This window comes from Parasteatoda tepidariorum, chromosome 8, assembly GCF_982258835.1.
Source record: "Parasteatoda tepidariorum strain Cologne lab strain chromosome 8, Ptep-v5.0, whole genome shotgun sequence".
Taxonomy (NCBI): Eukaryota; Metazoa; Arthropoda; class Arachnida; order Araneae; family Theridiidae; genus Parasteatoda; species Parasteatoda tepidariorum.
The window spans coordinates 68,926,075-68,944,512 of record NC_141762.1 but is presented as its reverse complement, the minus strand read 5'-3'; the positions used below and the strand labels follow the sequence as shown (position 1 = coordinate 68,944,512).

General features: G+C 30.6%; 1 protein-coding gene across 4 annotated transcripts in view; it reads right to left on the bottom strand.

Moving 5' to 3' along the window:
* The window catches only part of LOC107445983 (cationic amino acid transporter 4), a 44,396-nt gene continuing 25,958 nt past the window's right edge, over nucleotides 1–18,438 (bottom strand). For 2 of the 4 annotated variants that reach the window (XM_087169061.1, XM_043054577.3), the window contains exons 2-4: nucleotides 5,742–7,333; nucleotides 4,753–4,861; nucleotides 1–965 (exon numbers count right to left, since the gene is read on the bottom strand). In XM_087169061.1, coding sequence (XP_087025187.1) covers nucleotides 886–965; nucleotides 4,753–4,861; nucleotides 5,742–7,333 — 1,781 coding nt within the window. In that variant the 3' untranslated portion in view covers nucleotides 1–885. Of the gene's footprint in view, nucleotides 966–4,752; nucleotides 4,862–5,741; nucleotides 7,334–8,570; nucleotides 8,632–15,380; nucleotides 15,564–18,438 lie in introns of those variants that run through there. The other 2 variants (XM_087169062.1, XM_016060503.5) reach the window with 2 other exon arrangements.

The window sequence follows — 18,438 nt, the reverse complement described above, 5'->3', positions numbered from 1 at the left end:
TGTACAGACAAAAATTTAATTTTTTAGATCACAAATATGTATTGCATATTAGCACATAGTTGTATGTTAACATTTTAATTTCGAAACTTATTAAAGTTTTAAAAAATGGAATGCATGATTTTATATCTTCCACTACTTCTCATACATGCCAGGTAATGAAATATTTATTGTCTAAATAATTCCTCGGAAAAAATATTATTATTCCAACAGATCTGTTCTATGGTGGTTTGTAATATTATTTGTACTTTTCGTAAGGCTATTTGAATAAATCAGCTCATTGTTTCGAAGTAGCATCATTTCGCAATGCGCTGGGTCAATTAAAAAACTACAGTATTTTCCAATCAGTCTGGCACCTTTTAGGCTTAAATCAGCAAGCCTGAATACCGTTAGGGTTATAAGAAAACATATCCTTCATAGCTCGATAACATTCTCAGTCTTATTTATTTTCAGTCAGTTTGCAATAAGCCTAGAGAAGTGAAGGCTTATTGTAAATGGCCTTTTTTAAGTTTCATTGCAATAAACCTGGGCAAATTCAGTTCAATTGATTCAGTTTAATTTTTCCCACATTTTCTAATTAGCCTTAAGGCATACAAGCAATTGTAATAAGCTTTAAAAAATATGAGATAGTAAATTAATGCCGATGACTTTTCCAATTACCCTGGCTTATAGCAAAATACTAGTAAACATTGAAGAGTGCTGGATTTTTTAAATAAACCTACAACATACTATACATATACATTTATGACAATTAGTAAAAAAATAATAATGACAATTGGTGATAGAGGCATACTCATATTAACAACAAGGATAGGCCAAACAATTAAAAATGCTGTTTGCTGGACCTTAGTTAAAATCTTCGTATTTACATATTTATTTTTTCAAACACTAATTTCTGACACTGGATGGTAAAGGTGGCATCTCTTCCTTGCTGTTTTTAATACCGTAGAAGAAGTAAAGTACCAAACCTAGAAGGAAAAAAATATTTCGAATATTGAATTTACAATATATTAGATATTAATTCGTAAATAAAACATTTTAATGTCTTAGTATCTAAGAAAGTTCAAAATTGAAGACTGCGGAGTTGAACACTGGTAGTTGTGAACTCAAAAATTTGGACAGCTGCTCAACTACGATTATGAAATATACATAAAAAAAATATTCATAATTAACTTTGGCAATGGCATTATCTATGAGTATCTTCACACAATCAATTCCTAAATTATACGAAAACGCACAATTTGATTTCTGAATTCGTTAAAAATTTATGGTAATACAAGTCGTTTAAATCAAAAGTCTGATTAATAAGAGCTGAATAATAATTAGAGCTAAATGTATATTTTTCGAGATCTATCGACTTTAGCCTACATTTATTTCATAAGTAAATTCTATATTAAAATACCTTGATTTTTGTATATTTTGTTCTTTATAATAACACGCAAGGCTGAGTTAGCTTGGTTGATAGGGCATTAGGCCCATGTCCAGGTAATGCGTTCGATCCCAGCCGGTCGAAGAATCCCCGTGTGGTAAATGGTGACTGGTGCACGTTAAATATGTCAGGTCACAAAGTCCTCCAAGTTCACATAACAAATCAATACACCTGAGGGATACTCAGTTGGTGATTGATCGTTCTCTGGGTTAGGCTAAAATTACGATCTGTGGGTGAATGGATGCATGAATGTATCTGTCCTTTAAAATGGGGTGTGACGCGTGCGTGCTGCTGAAGTGTGCTATTCTTGGCCATAAATGGCGCCACTGAAAAACTTGAAACGCAACCACTGCCTTAAATTCACTTAATTTCACCAAGCAGATTTGCTGTTATTGGCAAGTGGCATTAGAAACAACAATAATAACACATACTATATCTTAGTAAAGTTTTGTGGAAATTTATGAAAATAACTGTTTTAAGCGTTATGCAAAGCGATTTTTTTAATCGTAACTTTGACAAAAAATAAATTCCTAACCACAAATTATCTATATATATATAAGTTTGCATTGTTTTATCCTAAAAAATCCTAACACAAATAATCTAAAAAAATAATAAAACTAATATTAAAAAATAATAAATAATAAAAATCTTTCTGGTTAAAATTTCTCCAAAATGTGACTGGTTATATTTAAGGTTTCGTATTAGTCTGGAACACTTATAACGTAAAATATTAATTTACGCTATTAAGCTTCATTTTTGCTACTCGCTAAATAAAAGGCTAATAATATTTAGCCTTTTATTAAGCGAAACAACTGCTGTGAGTTTTGTATGCGAGTTTTATGCATCGGCAATTTTAAAGAAATGATCAGCATTTCCTGTATCAGATGTTCTGTGTCTGTTACATAAATGTATCTGCTACAAAAGTAATTTTTTTTTCTTCGAAGGTCTGTTTTAATAAAATAAAAGGTAAAAATTGAGACATATAATTGATAATGTCTGAACTTTATATTTTTGATTTTTTTTTTTTTTTACTGTGCTGAAAATGTCTTTTATCAACTCTAAACAGAAACAAGTGAAATTAAATGACTTCACATTTCACCAATGTATTGAAAATGACTGTAAAGGACTTTGAGATTCAGCCTGGTAGTAAATGTTGCAAGGCTGATGATGCAGTTTTAAAAAAAATCATACAGTTTCACAAGTTTCCGAGAAATGAAATACGTTTTTTTTCCAATGGGAAATGCTAATAATAATCGCTATGTTAAACCTGTTACATTTGAACCTAGAATAGTATCTGTTATGAATAGTTTCCTTCTATTATGAAATATTCTATGGCAAACGTCTGTTATTCCGCTATTTAATAACACATATGGGTTTTTATATTAGGTACGGACAGATACGTTTTTTTAACATATAGAGTTTTTTAATGGTTAACATATTACATAAAGATGCTGTTACAAACCTAGTACGGATTTTTCAACTTCATGTGATAATGATATGGATTTTTAGGTTCAAATTTTTATACTAGGTGGATTCTCTAACTTTAAATAATACTCCTATAACGATTTTTTAACTTAAAATAATAATCTTATGAGGGTTTATCAGCTTGCAAGAACAGTCACAGAATTGAGAAAAGAATAATTTTTTTTCAGTATTTCAACAAAGCTTTAGGAGAAAATATTATTTATCAATTAAATGGGAGAGTTTGATATTTGTTTTCAAGTAAGCTTAATGCGAATGTTATTTTAAGGACTACTAAATTGATAAAGGGAAAGTGCTACCTTCCTCATCCTTAAGAAAGGAGACATCCCAGAGTGCTCAAACTATAGCTTACTTTACACTTTCTGTAAAATTTTCTCATAAACACTCTACCAAAAATTAATAAAGTGCAGACAGCATAGAATAATTCTACCGATCCGGCTTGTCTAAAGGTAGATCTACTGCCGTGAAAATAATTAACAAAAGACAAATAATGGAGAAAAAAACAATAACATTAGAATTCGGAATTTATATCCGTCTTCCATTGACAGATTTCAAAATAGTATATGATTCAATGAATCTAAAACGATTTATCGAATTCAATGAGGGAATTTGAAATTCCTCAAAAACTTATTAAATTAACTTCCATAACCTAACCAAAGAATTAAATTAGAGGGAAAAACCAGAATAACTTATCAGAGCTTATCAATATAATGAATGGATTGAAACAAGATAATACATTGGCTTGAATTCCGTTTAATTTAAATCTTGAAAAAATATATCAGAGGCTCCAAAGTAAACATAAGAGGGAATATATTCACCAAATCTGTACAAATGCTTGCTTTTGCGGACGCAGTCGATAATATAGCGAGAACACCAACAGCCCTCAAACAGCATTCATTTCTTTGGAAGCTGAGCCAATTAAAAGGTAGCGTTTACTAAAACCAAATATTGGCCATGCACCAAATTAGAATTTATCAGCATTCCTTTGGAAAGTGCAAAGATAAATTTGATGCAGTTAAATATTTTACGTACGCTGAAATAAAACCAGAAAATATTATAAAAGCAGAAATCCACAACAGAAGAACACTTTTTAACCAATGCTCCTTTAGAATAAGGAAATTTTTGAAGACAGGTTTCATAAAAATATCAACTAAACCGACTATTTATAAATAATTAATCATCTATTTTAAAATATGCAACTGAAACATGGACAATGGCTGACGAAGAAAAAGAACAACTTGCATTTTTTGAGAGGAAATGCTTAAGACGTATTTTTGCTGGAATTCAAAGAGGATAAACATCGAGAAAAAAGGAACAAATATTGAACTGTGCAAAATCTACAAAGGATCGGATAAAGTTCTTCAACATCCAAGAAATAAAATGGGCTGGTCACATTATCAGAATGCACGATACCAGCACCACGGAAAAAGTTTTCATTGCCACACCAGCAGATACTCGAAAAAGAGGTTGTCCAAGAATCAGATGAGTCGATTGTCTGTAAAGAGATTTGAGCATCCTCAAAGTAACCGGATGGGAAGTTCATGGTTAAAGATAGGGCAGTTTGGAATATAATTCTAAGAAGGACCAAGGCCCACATACTGCTGTAGTGCAATTGAAGAAGGAATGAAATTGATAAATGATACAGATTATAAGTGACGTGATTGATAAGTGAGAAAAGTGAATTCAAAAGCATTGGTGTATTAACTTATTTCACAAGCAAATTAATCCATAAACAAGTCAGCATTTTGCAAACAATATATCTATTTTGAAAGAAAATGACCTATGTCATAAATTAAAAGAAATATGAAGAAAAATGATAAATAAGGTACTTCTTTATCACTTACCGACGGCTATCCATATAAATAATCTGACCCATGTCGCAGGTTGCAAATTCACAATTAATATAATATTTACAAGAATGCTCATTGCTGGTACTAATGGAACGATGGGAACCTGAAATAATTTATTACATTCAGTAAAACACATTCATTAGATTTGATTAAATAAAATGAATTTAATAGTTATAGAATAGTAATGAATTTAATAGTTAAGTTCCAATTTCTGGTATAAAATTTTTTCGCTTAAATATTTTTTATAATTTAATTCAGGGCTCAAAAATTTCCATTCACTAGCTCACCATTGACGATCAAATATTTTAGATTGGCGAGTAAATTTTATTTACCAAATTATTGAGTTTGAAATTAAACTACATATGCTTACTACATAATACATGCATTAAACTACATAGCTACATAGATTATCATCCCTCAATCCAGAGGCAACTCGAAGTGTTTTGAAAACAAGTGGTGGCATTTTTCTTCCATTTAGAACAACAAAAAAAGGACCAGGTTACCCACTTTGCAGCATTCATGAAACTATTGTTTTTGAGACGTTGAAATTTTATGACAACCTTATTTTAATTTATTATTACTATTGCAATAAATACTTGTCACCAGAATGTTCTTCATACCGCATCTGCTAACCCACTTTGTGGCTATTACCCACTTTGCAGCATTCATGAAACTATTGTTTTTGAGACGTTGAAATTTTATGACAACCTTATTTTAATTTATTATTACTATTGCAATAAATACTTGTCACCAGAATGTTCTTCATACCGCATCTGCTAGCATTTTAAAAACTATTCATATTGTAAATAACAGGAAAGAAAAATTTTAGTCTGGCCTTTTCTTTTTGCCTGGAAATTGTTTAGAACAGAAATTTCATGTCCTGGTTTTATTAAAAGTAAATTAAAATGTTTTAAAATATTTAATAGGGTTAACAAAGTTCTTTTTAATGTATACACAGTATTAAGAAAAATTAATAAACATACCTTATAACAAAGAGGACTTATGGACTGTTTGTGAATTGAGATAGTGAAGAATGATAGAATGAATCCTACAAGAAGGATAACTACAATAATTATGGCCCACCAACTGTCCAAATAACTGGAAAATATCCGTATAAAACCACATAGTAAAAAAGTTGTTACACAGTAGTATACCACAGAGTGGGTAACTAATTTTCCAGGACTCCAATCAATAAAGCGCTTCATCCACTCAAAATTGTCTCTCAATTCACCACCGGTATCAGTTAACGGAATGGAATTACTTTTGAGGGGATCGTCATTCTGCGTGAGTTCTAGAACGTCTTTTTCCGTCAAATCAGAAGGCTTGTATCTCAAGATAATCACGGAGGCACTTACCACAATGTATGCAAAGAGTGTCCCGATAGATATTACTTCCACTAAAGCATTGATGTCCAGTAGTAATGTTGTAATGAAGGATAAGAAAGAGAATACATACATAGCCCTCAGTGGAATTTGAGTCTTTTTGTTGACTTTCGAACAAAAGTTCAACAGAAGACCATCGTCTGCCATGACGTAGATTACGCGAGTCAAAGCGAAAAGACTGCCAATAATGCCTGTCGAAGTGCCACAAACTGCTCCGACAATAACTGCTATTTTTGCCCATTCTGCCCCGTGAGAGCCTAATGCTTCTGGTATTCCGGACTCGTCTTGAATATCCTTATAATTTACCATAAGTGTAAGAACTGTAGCTGTTCCTATATAGCCAATAGCAGCTATACCCATTGCTGCCATGGTTGCCCTTGGGATAGACTTTTTGGGATCTTTTGCTTCTTCGCTACATGCAGCAATAGCCTCGAACCCAATGTAAGCATAAAAGCAAGAAGCGGATGCTTCAAAAACGCCAGACCATCCGTATGGCATGAAACCTCCTGTTTCTGGGTTGGTCCAATTCTTTATATCAGCAAAGTAGGCGCCTACTCCAATAATCAAAATGATAACTCCTATGTTGATAACGGTAAACAAGTTGTTTAAATAGGAAGTCATTTTGACTCCAAATGAAAGGTATATCACAAATATGAAAAGAATGAAAACGGCGAAAAAATCCAAGTAATCTGCAATCATAGGTGCTTCTATAGGTCCTGTAAAAGACATTGTACCATTTTTGATGTGGTATCCTGCTAAGGAGTCTATGTAGGCACTGGCAGCTCTCGCAGTTGCTGCTGCACCTATAGTGTGCTCCAATGCCATGTTCCATCCTACTAAAAATGCCCACAGTTCACCTACAGCCATATAGGTATAAGAATAAGCTGAGCCTGATTTCGGATATCTCACTCCCAGTTCAGCGTAGCACAGAGCAGCTAGGAAAGATGCAAAACCACTGAACAAGAAAGCTAGTACTATGGCTGGGCCAGCCATACTTTTTGCTACTGTTGCTGTAAGTACATAGACACCAGCTTCAACCATATGACCCACAGCCATCAGAGTTATGTCTAAGGTACTGAGACATCGCCTCAGATTTGTGTCTAGAGCTTTACCAATATTGGTTTTTTTCCTAGTCAAACGGGAGGAAAATTCGAAACATTTTGTCGACCAACTTTTTCTTCCCAGTGAAGTACCTAAAAAGAAAAAAAATCGATAAACTTAATTACTTAAATAAACATGTTTAACCACAGATATTGTGAATAGAATCGAAAAATTCTAATTGATGTTACTATTAATTTGTATGAAAAGAATATTTTTATTATATCTGCTACCACAATACTAAATAAATAATTGTTTTACATGGTTAATAAAATAATATTTTTACTATAAATTCTCGCAATGGTTTTTTTATTACAGAAAATTTCATCTTTGCGACGATTTGGAGGAATAAATATATTTACTGTGTTCGATTCAAGAATATGTGAAACAGGGTGTCCCAAATAAGGTGATATAGGGGTGATTCAGAAAGCATAAGGTGATTCAGAATAACATAGCAACACATGGTCGGAAACATCTTCGTTCGCCCTAAGTGGTGTTGTTAAACAAGAGCATTGGAGGAGACAGACATGCATTGCCGCAGTCATTTGAACTGTCATAAATCTGCCAAGCAGATGGACAATTTTTCTGCTGCTAGTGCATTTTTCTCAGTCAATCGGGTCAAACGGATCATGGGTTAGAGTCCCCTTGCCGTCAGGCTAAGCCAGGGAGACTTTCGAAGTTTTCCTCTCCATGTAACGCAAATGCGGTTTAGTTCCATCAGAAAGTCTTCCACGAAGGCAAATTTCTCCATTACTCGATCCAGGAGTTCCCTTGTCTTCTGGTTTGGGTTCAAAATTACAGGGTTTACGGAGTTGAACATTAGAAGTCGTAAACCCAAAAAATTGGGTCGGCTGTTCAACTGTTATAAAATTATAAAACGTTAGATTAGGGAATTCCTGGACTAAGCATTGGGAAAAACTAGTCTTCGTGGAGGATTTTTGCGATGGAACTAACATGCATATGCGTTACAAGGGTGGGAAAATCATGAAAACCTAACACAGCTAGAAGGTAAGGGTACTCGAACTCATGATCCGTCTACCACCGAAGATATTTTACTTCAGCACTGTGGTCGGTGTGGGATTCGGATTGACCTGCCATCGATGGGATTCGAACCTGAGTCACCTCAATGAGAGCCGAGCGCTCTATCTCCTGAGCCATCACGACTCTCTTACATAAAGTTATAATAATTGCATATTTTATAACGAAATTAGCTTTTATTGAAAAGTATCCACATTTAAGATGAAAAAAAAGAAAAGAAAATGAGATGAAACCAGGGGGCAGAATGCGGAACTTCCCAGTAATTTAAATAATAGACCATTTAAATTTATTTACCTAGAATCAGACAGTTTTCATAATGTTTACTTCACAATCACGCATTTTGTAACCAATGTAACTAGAAAAGGAAAAAGAAAAATTTTTGCTATTTATGGTCGAACAACTTTGAAATTAAAAACTAATTTTCAAGCTATCATAGCGCCTCATCAGAAAGAATATCATTCATCATTTATGTTGCAATTAATTAAAACAGTGTAGGGCATTATCTGTTTTGGCTGTCACTACAATTTGAAGCTGTGTCTGGTATAGTTAATGATTTAATTAAATACTGGCCAATTGTCAGTGCTAAACCGAAAAATCAAAGCTGCTCGCTCAAATTAAGTTAAATGATCAACCTCATGTTTCGAAATTTCAACTACTTGAGTATATTGCATTAAATACCACGTAAATTTATTTTAGACAAAGAAAAAGGCATTTAAACAAGAAAAATAATTGAACATTTTCTTGGAAATCTTTTTCTTTTCTTAAAAATCTTCACGATTTAAAAAAAATATCGTTAATTGAATAAAATAATAAGATAATTTAAAATTAATTTAATTTTAAAGAAATGAATTAGTTTAATTTTAAGGAAAAAATCATAATCATAATTTAATGTATTTAAAAAAGAATTAAGAAGTTATATTTGCCATGATTTTTTTGATTTTTATTTACTAGATTTTTAGTTACATAAATATATTTCAGGCAACGAAGAACAGATTTCAAAAGGAAAATAAAAAATTTAAACTTTCTTTGGGAATATGTTTTTTTTTTATCATGAATTAAAAAAATCATCAATTGTATAAAAATAATTGAAGAATTTAAAATTAATTTTAAATTAAAGAAAAAAATCAATTCATAATCTAAATTTTAAAAAAAGAATTAAAAAGATACATTTGCCATGATTTTTTTAAAATCTTTATTTATTAGATTTTATATTTATTTTCCTATTTTTATTTAAATTTGTTGAGATTAGTATTGATTTTTAATTGTTATTGGTTATTATTATTTTATTTTAATTTTATAATGTTACGATCTGGTGTTCATTATATTCATAATCTTTCTTTACTATTTTTATTCACTACTTTATTATTATTTTTCACAAAAATACAAATATACAGACAATAGACAATTCGTTATTTGACAGTTTCGTTTTGCTTACTTCGTAGCTCTTGTTTAGCTACTACTAGAGCTGCACTATACTAAGAACAATTCCGGATCAAATTACGGTATAAAGTACTGGCACTTTGGATGCATTATCCGTAAAATCCATTTTACCGTAAAATCCCTTTTTTTTAAAAAAAATAATATACGGTAATTTGACAGTTTAATTACCGTAAAATCACTGAATTACTTAAATTAAATATATGACAAAACAGATTTTTTGTTCCGTAACATAATCCGGAAAAAAAATGGATTTTACGATAAAAAGTACCAATACCCTGAGGTCCGGTTCTTTTTACCGTAATTTGACCCGCAAATGTTTTACATTGTAATGAGCTTTTGGAGATAGTTAACTATGTATTTCCGAAACAAGCAAAGGAGACAGAGGGTATTTAAAATGATTTTCCTTATTTTTGATACTAGAAACATCATTTTGGCGTATCAGCTATTCTTATGCAACATAACTAACGTACCAAGTTTCAAATGAAAACATTAAAAAATATTTAAGATGTTAATTAAAATATACTTTTTAAAATATACTTTTAATTAGATATAAATAAAAGAGTCCCTTAAACTACAAATCTCTTAAAATAATGTTAGTTTTTTCTGAAAAAAGTTGGTCACGAATGAGGTTTAGAACAATTGTTGCTTGAAATAATTTCGAAAATATGTGTTTATATACATAAGAATAATAAAATTTTGAACTTTCATAAAATTTTTATTAAAGAGGAAAAGAACTTTTTCAAAATAATTTACGGTTAAAATTTAAATTTTTGAATTTATTTCAAGTAACATTTGTTGTAAATCTTATTTGAGACAATAAAATACAAAAATTGAAATGTTTTGAAAAAAAACTGTTGCACAGGAGATATTTTTATTGTAATTGAATTAATAAATCTCTTTCTAAATTAATCGAAAAAGCTTATACATTCCAGTTCCTTTAAACAAATAAACAGGTTTTCTACAATTTGCTCACCGATTTTGAATTTAATCCCATCCAAGCCCGAGATCGACAAAATTTTTTGAGCTCGAGTCCCACATTAAATTGGCCATGGTCAGGCTAAAGTTTTTAAAAGACATCATCTGAGATTTCCAAAAGAAGAAATTTTTTGCTATTAAATTAGCTATACTTAATAATTAAACCATCGGTAATAGAATAATATAATTTGGGTCAAAGCTCTCGGGCTCAATCTGATTTTCTGTCATCTTCAATCATTATAGAGGACACTAGGGACAAATAAAGGTTTTAAATCATTTAAGAGACTTAAGGCGTTTAAAAAAAGGTGAATGCAATCCATTTCCGGCGGGTAAATAGGCTCCTCCCAAGTGACGTTGCAAGTACGAGGAGTAGGATTGAGAGATCATAGAATCCTATTCATTATTGAGATTATGTCATTGTTCCTCCAATAATTCAATCGGTAATGCGCTTTAAATTATTTTTTATTTTTCAATAATTTTAAATTCTTAAATTTTTGAAATAACGTAAATGAATTTTCGATTTTTTTTAAAAATTTATCTATATAAATATATACATGATAAACACATTAATGAATATTTTTTTAAATTATTATCTGTCGCATTTCAACGATTTTGATGTTCAAATGAGAAATATTTGACTTTTCTTTTTAAAGGTTGAAATTGGATAATGGTCGTAGAATTTAAAATAAAAATATCTAAGTTCAACGATTCAAGTATTTTTTCGATTAGATAACAAATATTTACTAAAAGTTATTTTGTGAATGGAACTATCTTTGGGTAAACATATTTTACATTTGATTGCAAAAATTTTTCAATTTGCTTAAAAAGTTCACAAGATATGACGAAATACCCAAAAAATAAACTTAACATAAAGAGGTCCAGACTTTGGATTGCCCTCCTGTCCGAACTATTAGACCATACTCCCCAAATGTATTTGCTCCCCCCCCCCATATATCGGGATTCAAAAATCCGAATTCTTCGAAAAAAATTTTATTTTATTCATAGAAAGTACGTTTTTGCGTTTGATTTCGTAACTTAAAATATCGTACTGCACCAATTAAGTACCATATATGAGTTAACCCTCTCAAACCATTAAGATTGTGTAAAAGAACGTGAAGATCCGATCATTGGATCAAAAGTTATTCAGGGTGGTCCGTTTCTTATCTTGCACGCTGTACAACGTTGTATTCTTGTCTTATTTACCCCCACCAAAGAATAAATTATTGAATCAATAATTAAATAACTTTGCTCTTATCTTTCAATTAAATTTAAAAAAAAACAATACTTTCAACTCAGCTTTAGATTAAATTACATAATTCTTAAGCAATTAATTAAAAATAATAATTTCAAAAGCATATCGGAATATCAAATTGATTGTGAGTAATTACAGAAAAAAATTAGAATAAGGATAAAGAATCTCAACTTCCACACAAAAATGTCTTCATTTTTTCTCTGATGGTATCATGTTTTAAAAAATAATTTATAGAAAAAAGTATTAAGTAGTTAGTTAAAAATTATGGTAGGAAAAAAGACATACAAATCAAAATACTTAGCAACATGAGAGTAAATGAATTCCTATGAAATGGGATAATCCTTAATCTTATTGCACACCACGTGATCAAGCTGTTGACCTTGGGAAGAGCCCGCCTGTATTAGGTTTTTGTTTATTTTTTCACTCTCTTTCCTGCCTTAATGAATGGTCAAAAAGAAAATGCTTTTCAATTTTTTTCTCTCAAATATTAAAACTTGGTTACTCGCCAAGTTACTAAAAAAATATTAACTTGGCGACCATCTATTATTAACTAGCAAATTCTATGTCCGATTGTTAACAATTATTATACGTAAATCAAAAACTGATATCCATTTGTTAAGTACATCGAGTTTGGAAATTCTGGAAAGATTTTTCAAAATCTTTATAATTAAAAAGCGTACAAAAACTATATAACATTTCAAATATTTACAATTCACAATTTATAAAACAATTTGTAAGTTGTTCAATTGTTTTCACTTTTTAAAATTATTGTTACACTCTACGTTTCACGAAGTTCCCTTCATAACAAATTTTGAGTAGACATTCTTATTCTAATTTGAGTAGACATTCTTATTACATCACACTTTTACAAGACCTACATTCATTTGCATTCTTACATAACTTCCTCATCAGTGAGATATACGTCTTACGTAACGTCAGTGAGATAGACACATTTAACACTGTTTATAAAAAATAATTACTCCTACAACTTAAATTTATTACCTATGGGGTAATATTTAACGTCAATTAACTTATAATTTATTAAGGGAAAATAAATTGTAAGTGATCTATCCCTTGTCTATTTCTATTCCATCTTCGATTCCTTGGGGAATTCTTTTGAATACATCAAATTAGGTTTATTTCTTTTTTATATTTATCATACCCTCATATCTTTTTTTAAAAGAAAAATAAAATAAAAAATCATACATAAAAAGTCTATCACTATAAGATGTTTTTCATCTGAATATATTTGGATATGATTGATTTCATAACTCAATTAAGCTTATAAATTTTTTTTAATTTTAATGAAATTGTCATTCTTTAACTCATGCATAAAATGAGAGTAAGACGCTTAAGTGGGGAGAGGGGGAATAATTCTAGAGCAGGAGTTTCCAACTTACATGAGGCCGGGGGCCCCAATTAAAAACACAAATCAAATGACGGGCCGCAACTTTATCAAAATTTTATCTAGGACTCCTTTATGTTTGAAGGAAAATTAAATATGACTGTCAGATTTTTATCAAGTTGTACAAAACAAGCGTATTGAATTACAAATTAAAATTAGAAGTAGATTTTTGAGCAACATACACGATTATGTTTGTATTTGAATAAATATTTTCTTGGATGCAAAACCTGAGAAATAATTTTTTTTTTGCGCCGTTGGTATGTTAAATTTCGCAGAAACGAAGAAATTAGGGTTTTTTTTTTAACGGAAGAAAAGTATTTTAAACCCATATAGATTTTTTACGAAAATTCTCCGCAAAAAATGACAACTAATATACTTTAGTTCATGGGCCACAAAAAAAGCCTTCGAGGGCCAGATGCGGCCCGTGAGCCGCCAGTTGGTAACCTCTGTTCTAGAGCATTAACTTCAAAAAATAAATCGATATTGATTAAAATATATTTTCTTCTTGTCTTAATATAATTAGAAATAACATTAATATAAGAAATAAGGGCTTTGCTTTTGAAATATATTTACAATAATTACAATTCGTTTTATTTATTTTTACACAAATTTAGCTTAAAATGACAATTTTCATGAGAATGAGTCTTTTATTGATGCATTTTTTTTTTTTTTCGTTTTTCATATGAGTTTTATGTTTTCAATAACTTTAATAACATTTTTATTAATTTCAAAATTGCATTCAACTTATTTTACATAAGTAGTATAGCACTGACTGAATTCTAGTTATCTATATTCTTGATTAGTATAATTTTTGTGATAAAATTTGTATTCTGTCTTCCTTTTAAAATTTTATTGGGGTTACAAATTAGTTCGGTCCGTTTTCAAAAGATAGCTCAGACTGTAAAGAATGTTTCATAGTGACAGATGGTTTCGGTGGTTTCAGAGAGGTTATACATCTGTCAATAATATTCAGTTTACATCACTTTGAGTTTCATACAAAAACCCTGTTTTGTACTTTGTTGAATAAGTCAAATTTTGTGGTAAATAAGCACCATTTGCGGGAGGTTTTAATGTTTCTGCTTTAACTGCAAGAAAAGTGCAGCTGAAGCGCATCGAATGCTTGTAGAAGTTAATGGTGACAATGCTCCAGCTGATAAATCATGTAGGGAATGGTTTCAACGTTTCAAGAATTTTGAATAAAGAATGGTGAATGGCGAAAGAAGAATGGTGAATGGTGTTGTATACTATGAGCTGTTACAACCTGCTGATTCCAGTACGGGCGATCGGTATAGGCTACAATTGATTCGTTTGAGTCGTGCATTAAGAGAAAAACGGCCGGAATACGACCACGGACATGACGTAGTTATTCTTCTGCATGATAACGGTCGGCCTCATGTCGCAAAAAATTATCTGGAGATGCGCAAGTGGGATATTTCACCGCACCCACTGTATTCACCAGACATTGCTCCTTTTGATTGCTGGTTGTTCTGACGGATGCAAAACGATTTGGCAGGTCACCGGTTTATTTCTTTCGTCGAAATCGAAAATTGGCCCCTAACTTGGATCGCCTCAAAGGACGAGACATTTTTTCGAGATGGAATTTGAAAATTGCCTGAGAGGTGGGAAAAATAAGTAGCCAGCGATGGACAATACTTTGATTAATCTGTTCATTCATTCTGTTCAAAAATAAATGCATTTTTGACCACAAAAAAACGGGCCGAACTAATTTCTATACTCAATATGTATTTAAAACTTTTTTTTATTCAAAATTAAATTTCCTTCCAATAAATTTTTATGTTTAACATTTTAAGTGAAAATTTTCTAATCTCAAGAATATTTTTAACCTTACCTTAGCAAAAGTCATTTGAAAAATTCATGTAAATTTCGTAGACAGAGAAGAATCAAATGAATTTTAAAAATAATTTAAATATAACTTTTTTAATAAATTAAATAAGCTATCCATACTTTCAATACGTTTCTAAGAGAATACATAATGTAATTAATTATACGAAAGAAATAATTTACTACTTACCTATTTCATTTGTATCGTCCATAATTGTATGATAAAATAAGTTTCTAAAAAAAGTCTTTTTTTAATTTTCGAACTATTTTATTCTTTTCGAAATTCATCATTTGTAATTTTTATTTAATATAGCAATATATTTCTTTTACCACATGCTATAATATTTGAGATTTTCAGAGAACTCGTAAAGCCAGACCCATAATTACCCTTTATGGCTATGATAGAATGACGTATAATATTACTACAAATTTTATCGCCAAATAAATTCGCCAACTGCGCCTTATCTATAGTTAGATGTTTAGGATGTTAGGGATGCTAATAAAACTTTTATTTGCAAATTAAAGATTTACGCAACCTAAGACATCGTTTTCGTTGTTGATAATATAATCACCTCCGAGATAATATTAGTTCAAAATGTATTGAAATGAATTATAAATTTTGTGTAATCTTTAGTTTTAAACAAAAATGAACTTATATTTTCCCAGAACATTTTTTCTCTCCAGATTTTCTTGTAAAAAACAAACGACTGTAAAAAAAGAAAGAAAGAAAACGTTCATCTTAAACTGTAAACATATGGTGTCTATATTTAGATATGGGAATATAAGAAATGTTTGTTTTTAGTTTAAGATGGACTTTTTCTTTCTTAAATCACAAATATTTGTTTGAATTTTACTCTAAAAGATAAATAACTTTTAAATGTATCTGAAATTTTCTCTATATCGTCTCGATAATTTCTAAAATTGTTTTCGTATTCAAAGAAAATACTTGTCACTTAGCAGTATGTTGACCCGAATTTTTTTACTTTTTAAAACGTTTAGCTTCTCCTAATTTATATCTCGTTTTAGAAAAAAACGATTTATTTAAAATTTTAAGTCAATTGGGTATAATATAGCCTACGTCACAGGTTGTGTTGTTCCTACTAAATTTGACCCATGTACGCCATTTTCAGCGAGCCTAACTTCGAGCCACAAATAAACAAACGAAGTGTTCGATCGTTTAAAGAGCTACTCGTCAGATTTTATTGCATTATAAAGAAAAGTTATTGAAACTAAATACAACTAAATAAACAACAACAGCTGAAATACATAACAACAACTACTAATAACAATAACTAAATAAACAACAACTAAATTCCATTCGTTTAGCATTGCGTCATATGTTGCTCCTACTAAATCGAAGTAGTTGTGTTTTTTTCATATTATACCCAATTGAACTACTGAAAAACTGCCCTTATCAACTGTGAAATAATGTTATTTTCGCCCCAAAAAATGCTTTTCAGATAAATGAGAAGATGGATTTCTTTCCAGGTTTATCGCATTAGATATCAGTGAGTTAAAAACTTAGACATCATGATTTATAAGTCTATTTGGTTGTACTGAAATTGCATTTTAGGATTCCATGCCAGAAAAGATTGGAAACTGCTGCCTTAGACAACCAAAAATTTAGAGTTGTGGAGAAAACAATGCAAAGATTACGATGAAATAAGGGTTCATCTAAAAATTAGTTCAAAAGATATTAATTAAATTTGCATTAAAATTTATAAAATTTGTCATTATTAAACGTTTTTTTGAAGGGCATGACATGAAGCTCTTTGTAAAAAGAAATTTCTCAATTATTGTACGAGATACTGACATTTTTCGTAAACATGTGTTCGTTTTAGGATTTAAACATTGATTTTTTTTTTTTCATACAGGTCGTTGAACAGCCGACGCAATTTTGAGTTTACGGCTACCAATGTTCAACCGCGTAACCTTGCAGTTTTAAACCCAATCCGGAAGACAAGCGTACTCCAGGATCAAGTATTGGGAGACATTTTACCTTCACGGAGGACTTTTTGAGGGAACTAGCTCGCATTTACATTGCATGGCGAGGAAAACCACGGAAACCTCCCACCGTTAGTTTGACGGCATGGGGACTGTAATCCATGATCCGTCTACCACTGAGGATATTTTACGCTAGCACTGTGTTCGGTGCGAGCCGGGTGCGGAATTTGTATCGACCAGCCACCGAACAATTCTAAATATGCTAAAAAAATAAATGAATAAATAAAAATGGTTTAAAAAAAACTATTCAATGTGAAGAATGAAATTTTTTTATTGTTTTATCATTGATAGTCTAGGTTTTGTCTTAGACAGTTGAAATCACAGGTATACAGTGCCAACTAGTCTAGTAGTTTTTTGCGTATGCATACATTGAAATTGAATAAAATAAACTGAACAAGCTTTTGATGAATAACCGTATAAACAGCGTGAATGGTTATCCAAGAAAAATTATTCTTTATTCTAGAATTTGATATTTTATTTTCAATTTCTAGGGTTAGTTATAAATACCGATGTAATTATTTCTGAATGCGTGTTATTTTAGTGATTTATTTAAGGCGTTGTTATTAAAAAAGCTTATATTTCTTTTTAATTTTACTATAGCTTTTTTCATTGCAATTTCACTGAAATAATTTCATGAAAACAGCCAAGATATTAAATTTATAATAGGTTGGATATTACAAATATCAAAAATTATTACTGGTAATAACTTACGTGATCGTTCCTGTGATCGTTCCACGGAACACTTTTTGGGAACCGCTGGTCTAGTATTCTTGTTGAAGAAATATGATCGCACAGCTAAAAACTGTTAGGAATTTTGTCAATATTCGAACTGAGAAATTATACGCCCTAAATTATTGAAAGGAATAATACACACAACAAAAATTTAGTGATTAAAAAACTTTACTTACTTCGAAATATTGAAAATGATAATAAAAGCTGACATATTTTGAGCGCTCAAAAAATAATCACTCTTTCTGAAGACTAGCCAGACGAAAACGAGAAAAGAAAAATGATTTGTGAAAGAAAACATAAAGGGGAAAATTCGAAACACCGTTTCCCCCACCTATTTTCTCCATTTAAATAAATTTTTATAAGTTTAAAAAAAAAATTAAAAAATTAACAAAAAGTATAAATCAACAGTGTTCACCTGAATACGGGCTGGTCTAAAATGAAGCATTTCAAAGGATGCAAGAAAAATTCGATTATAAATTTATATAGACTGATTTAAGAATATTTTAGAAGGC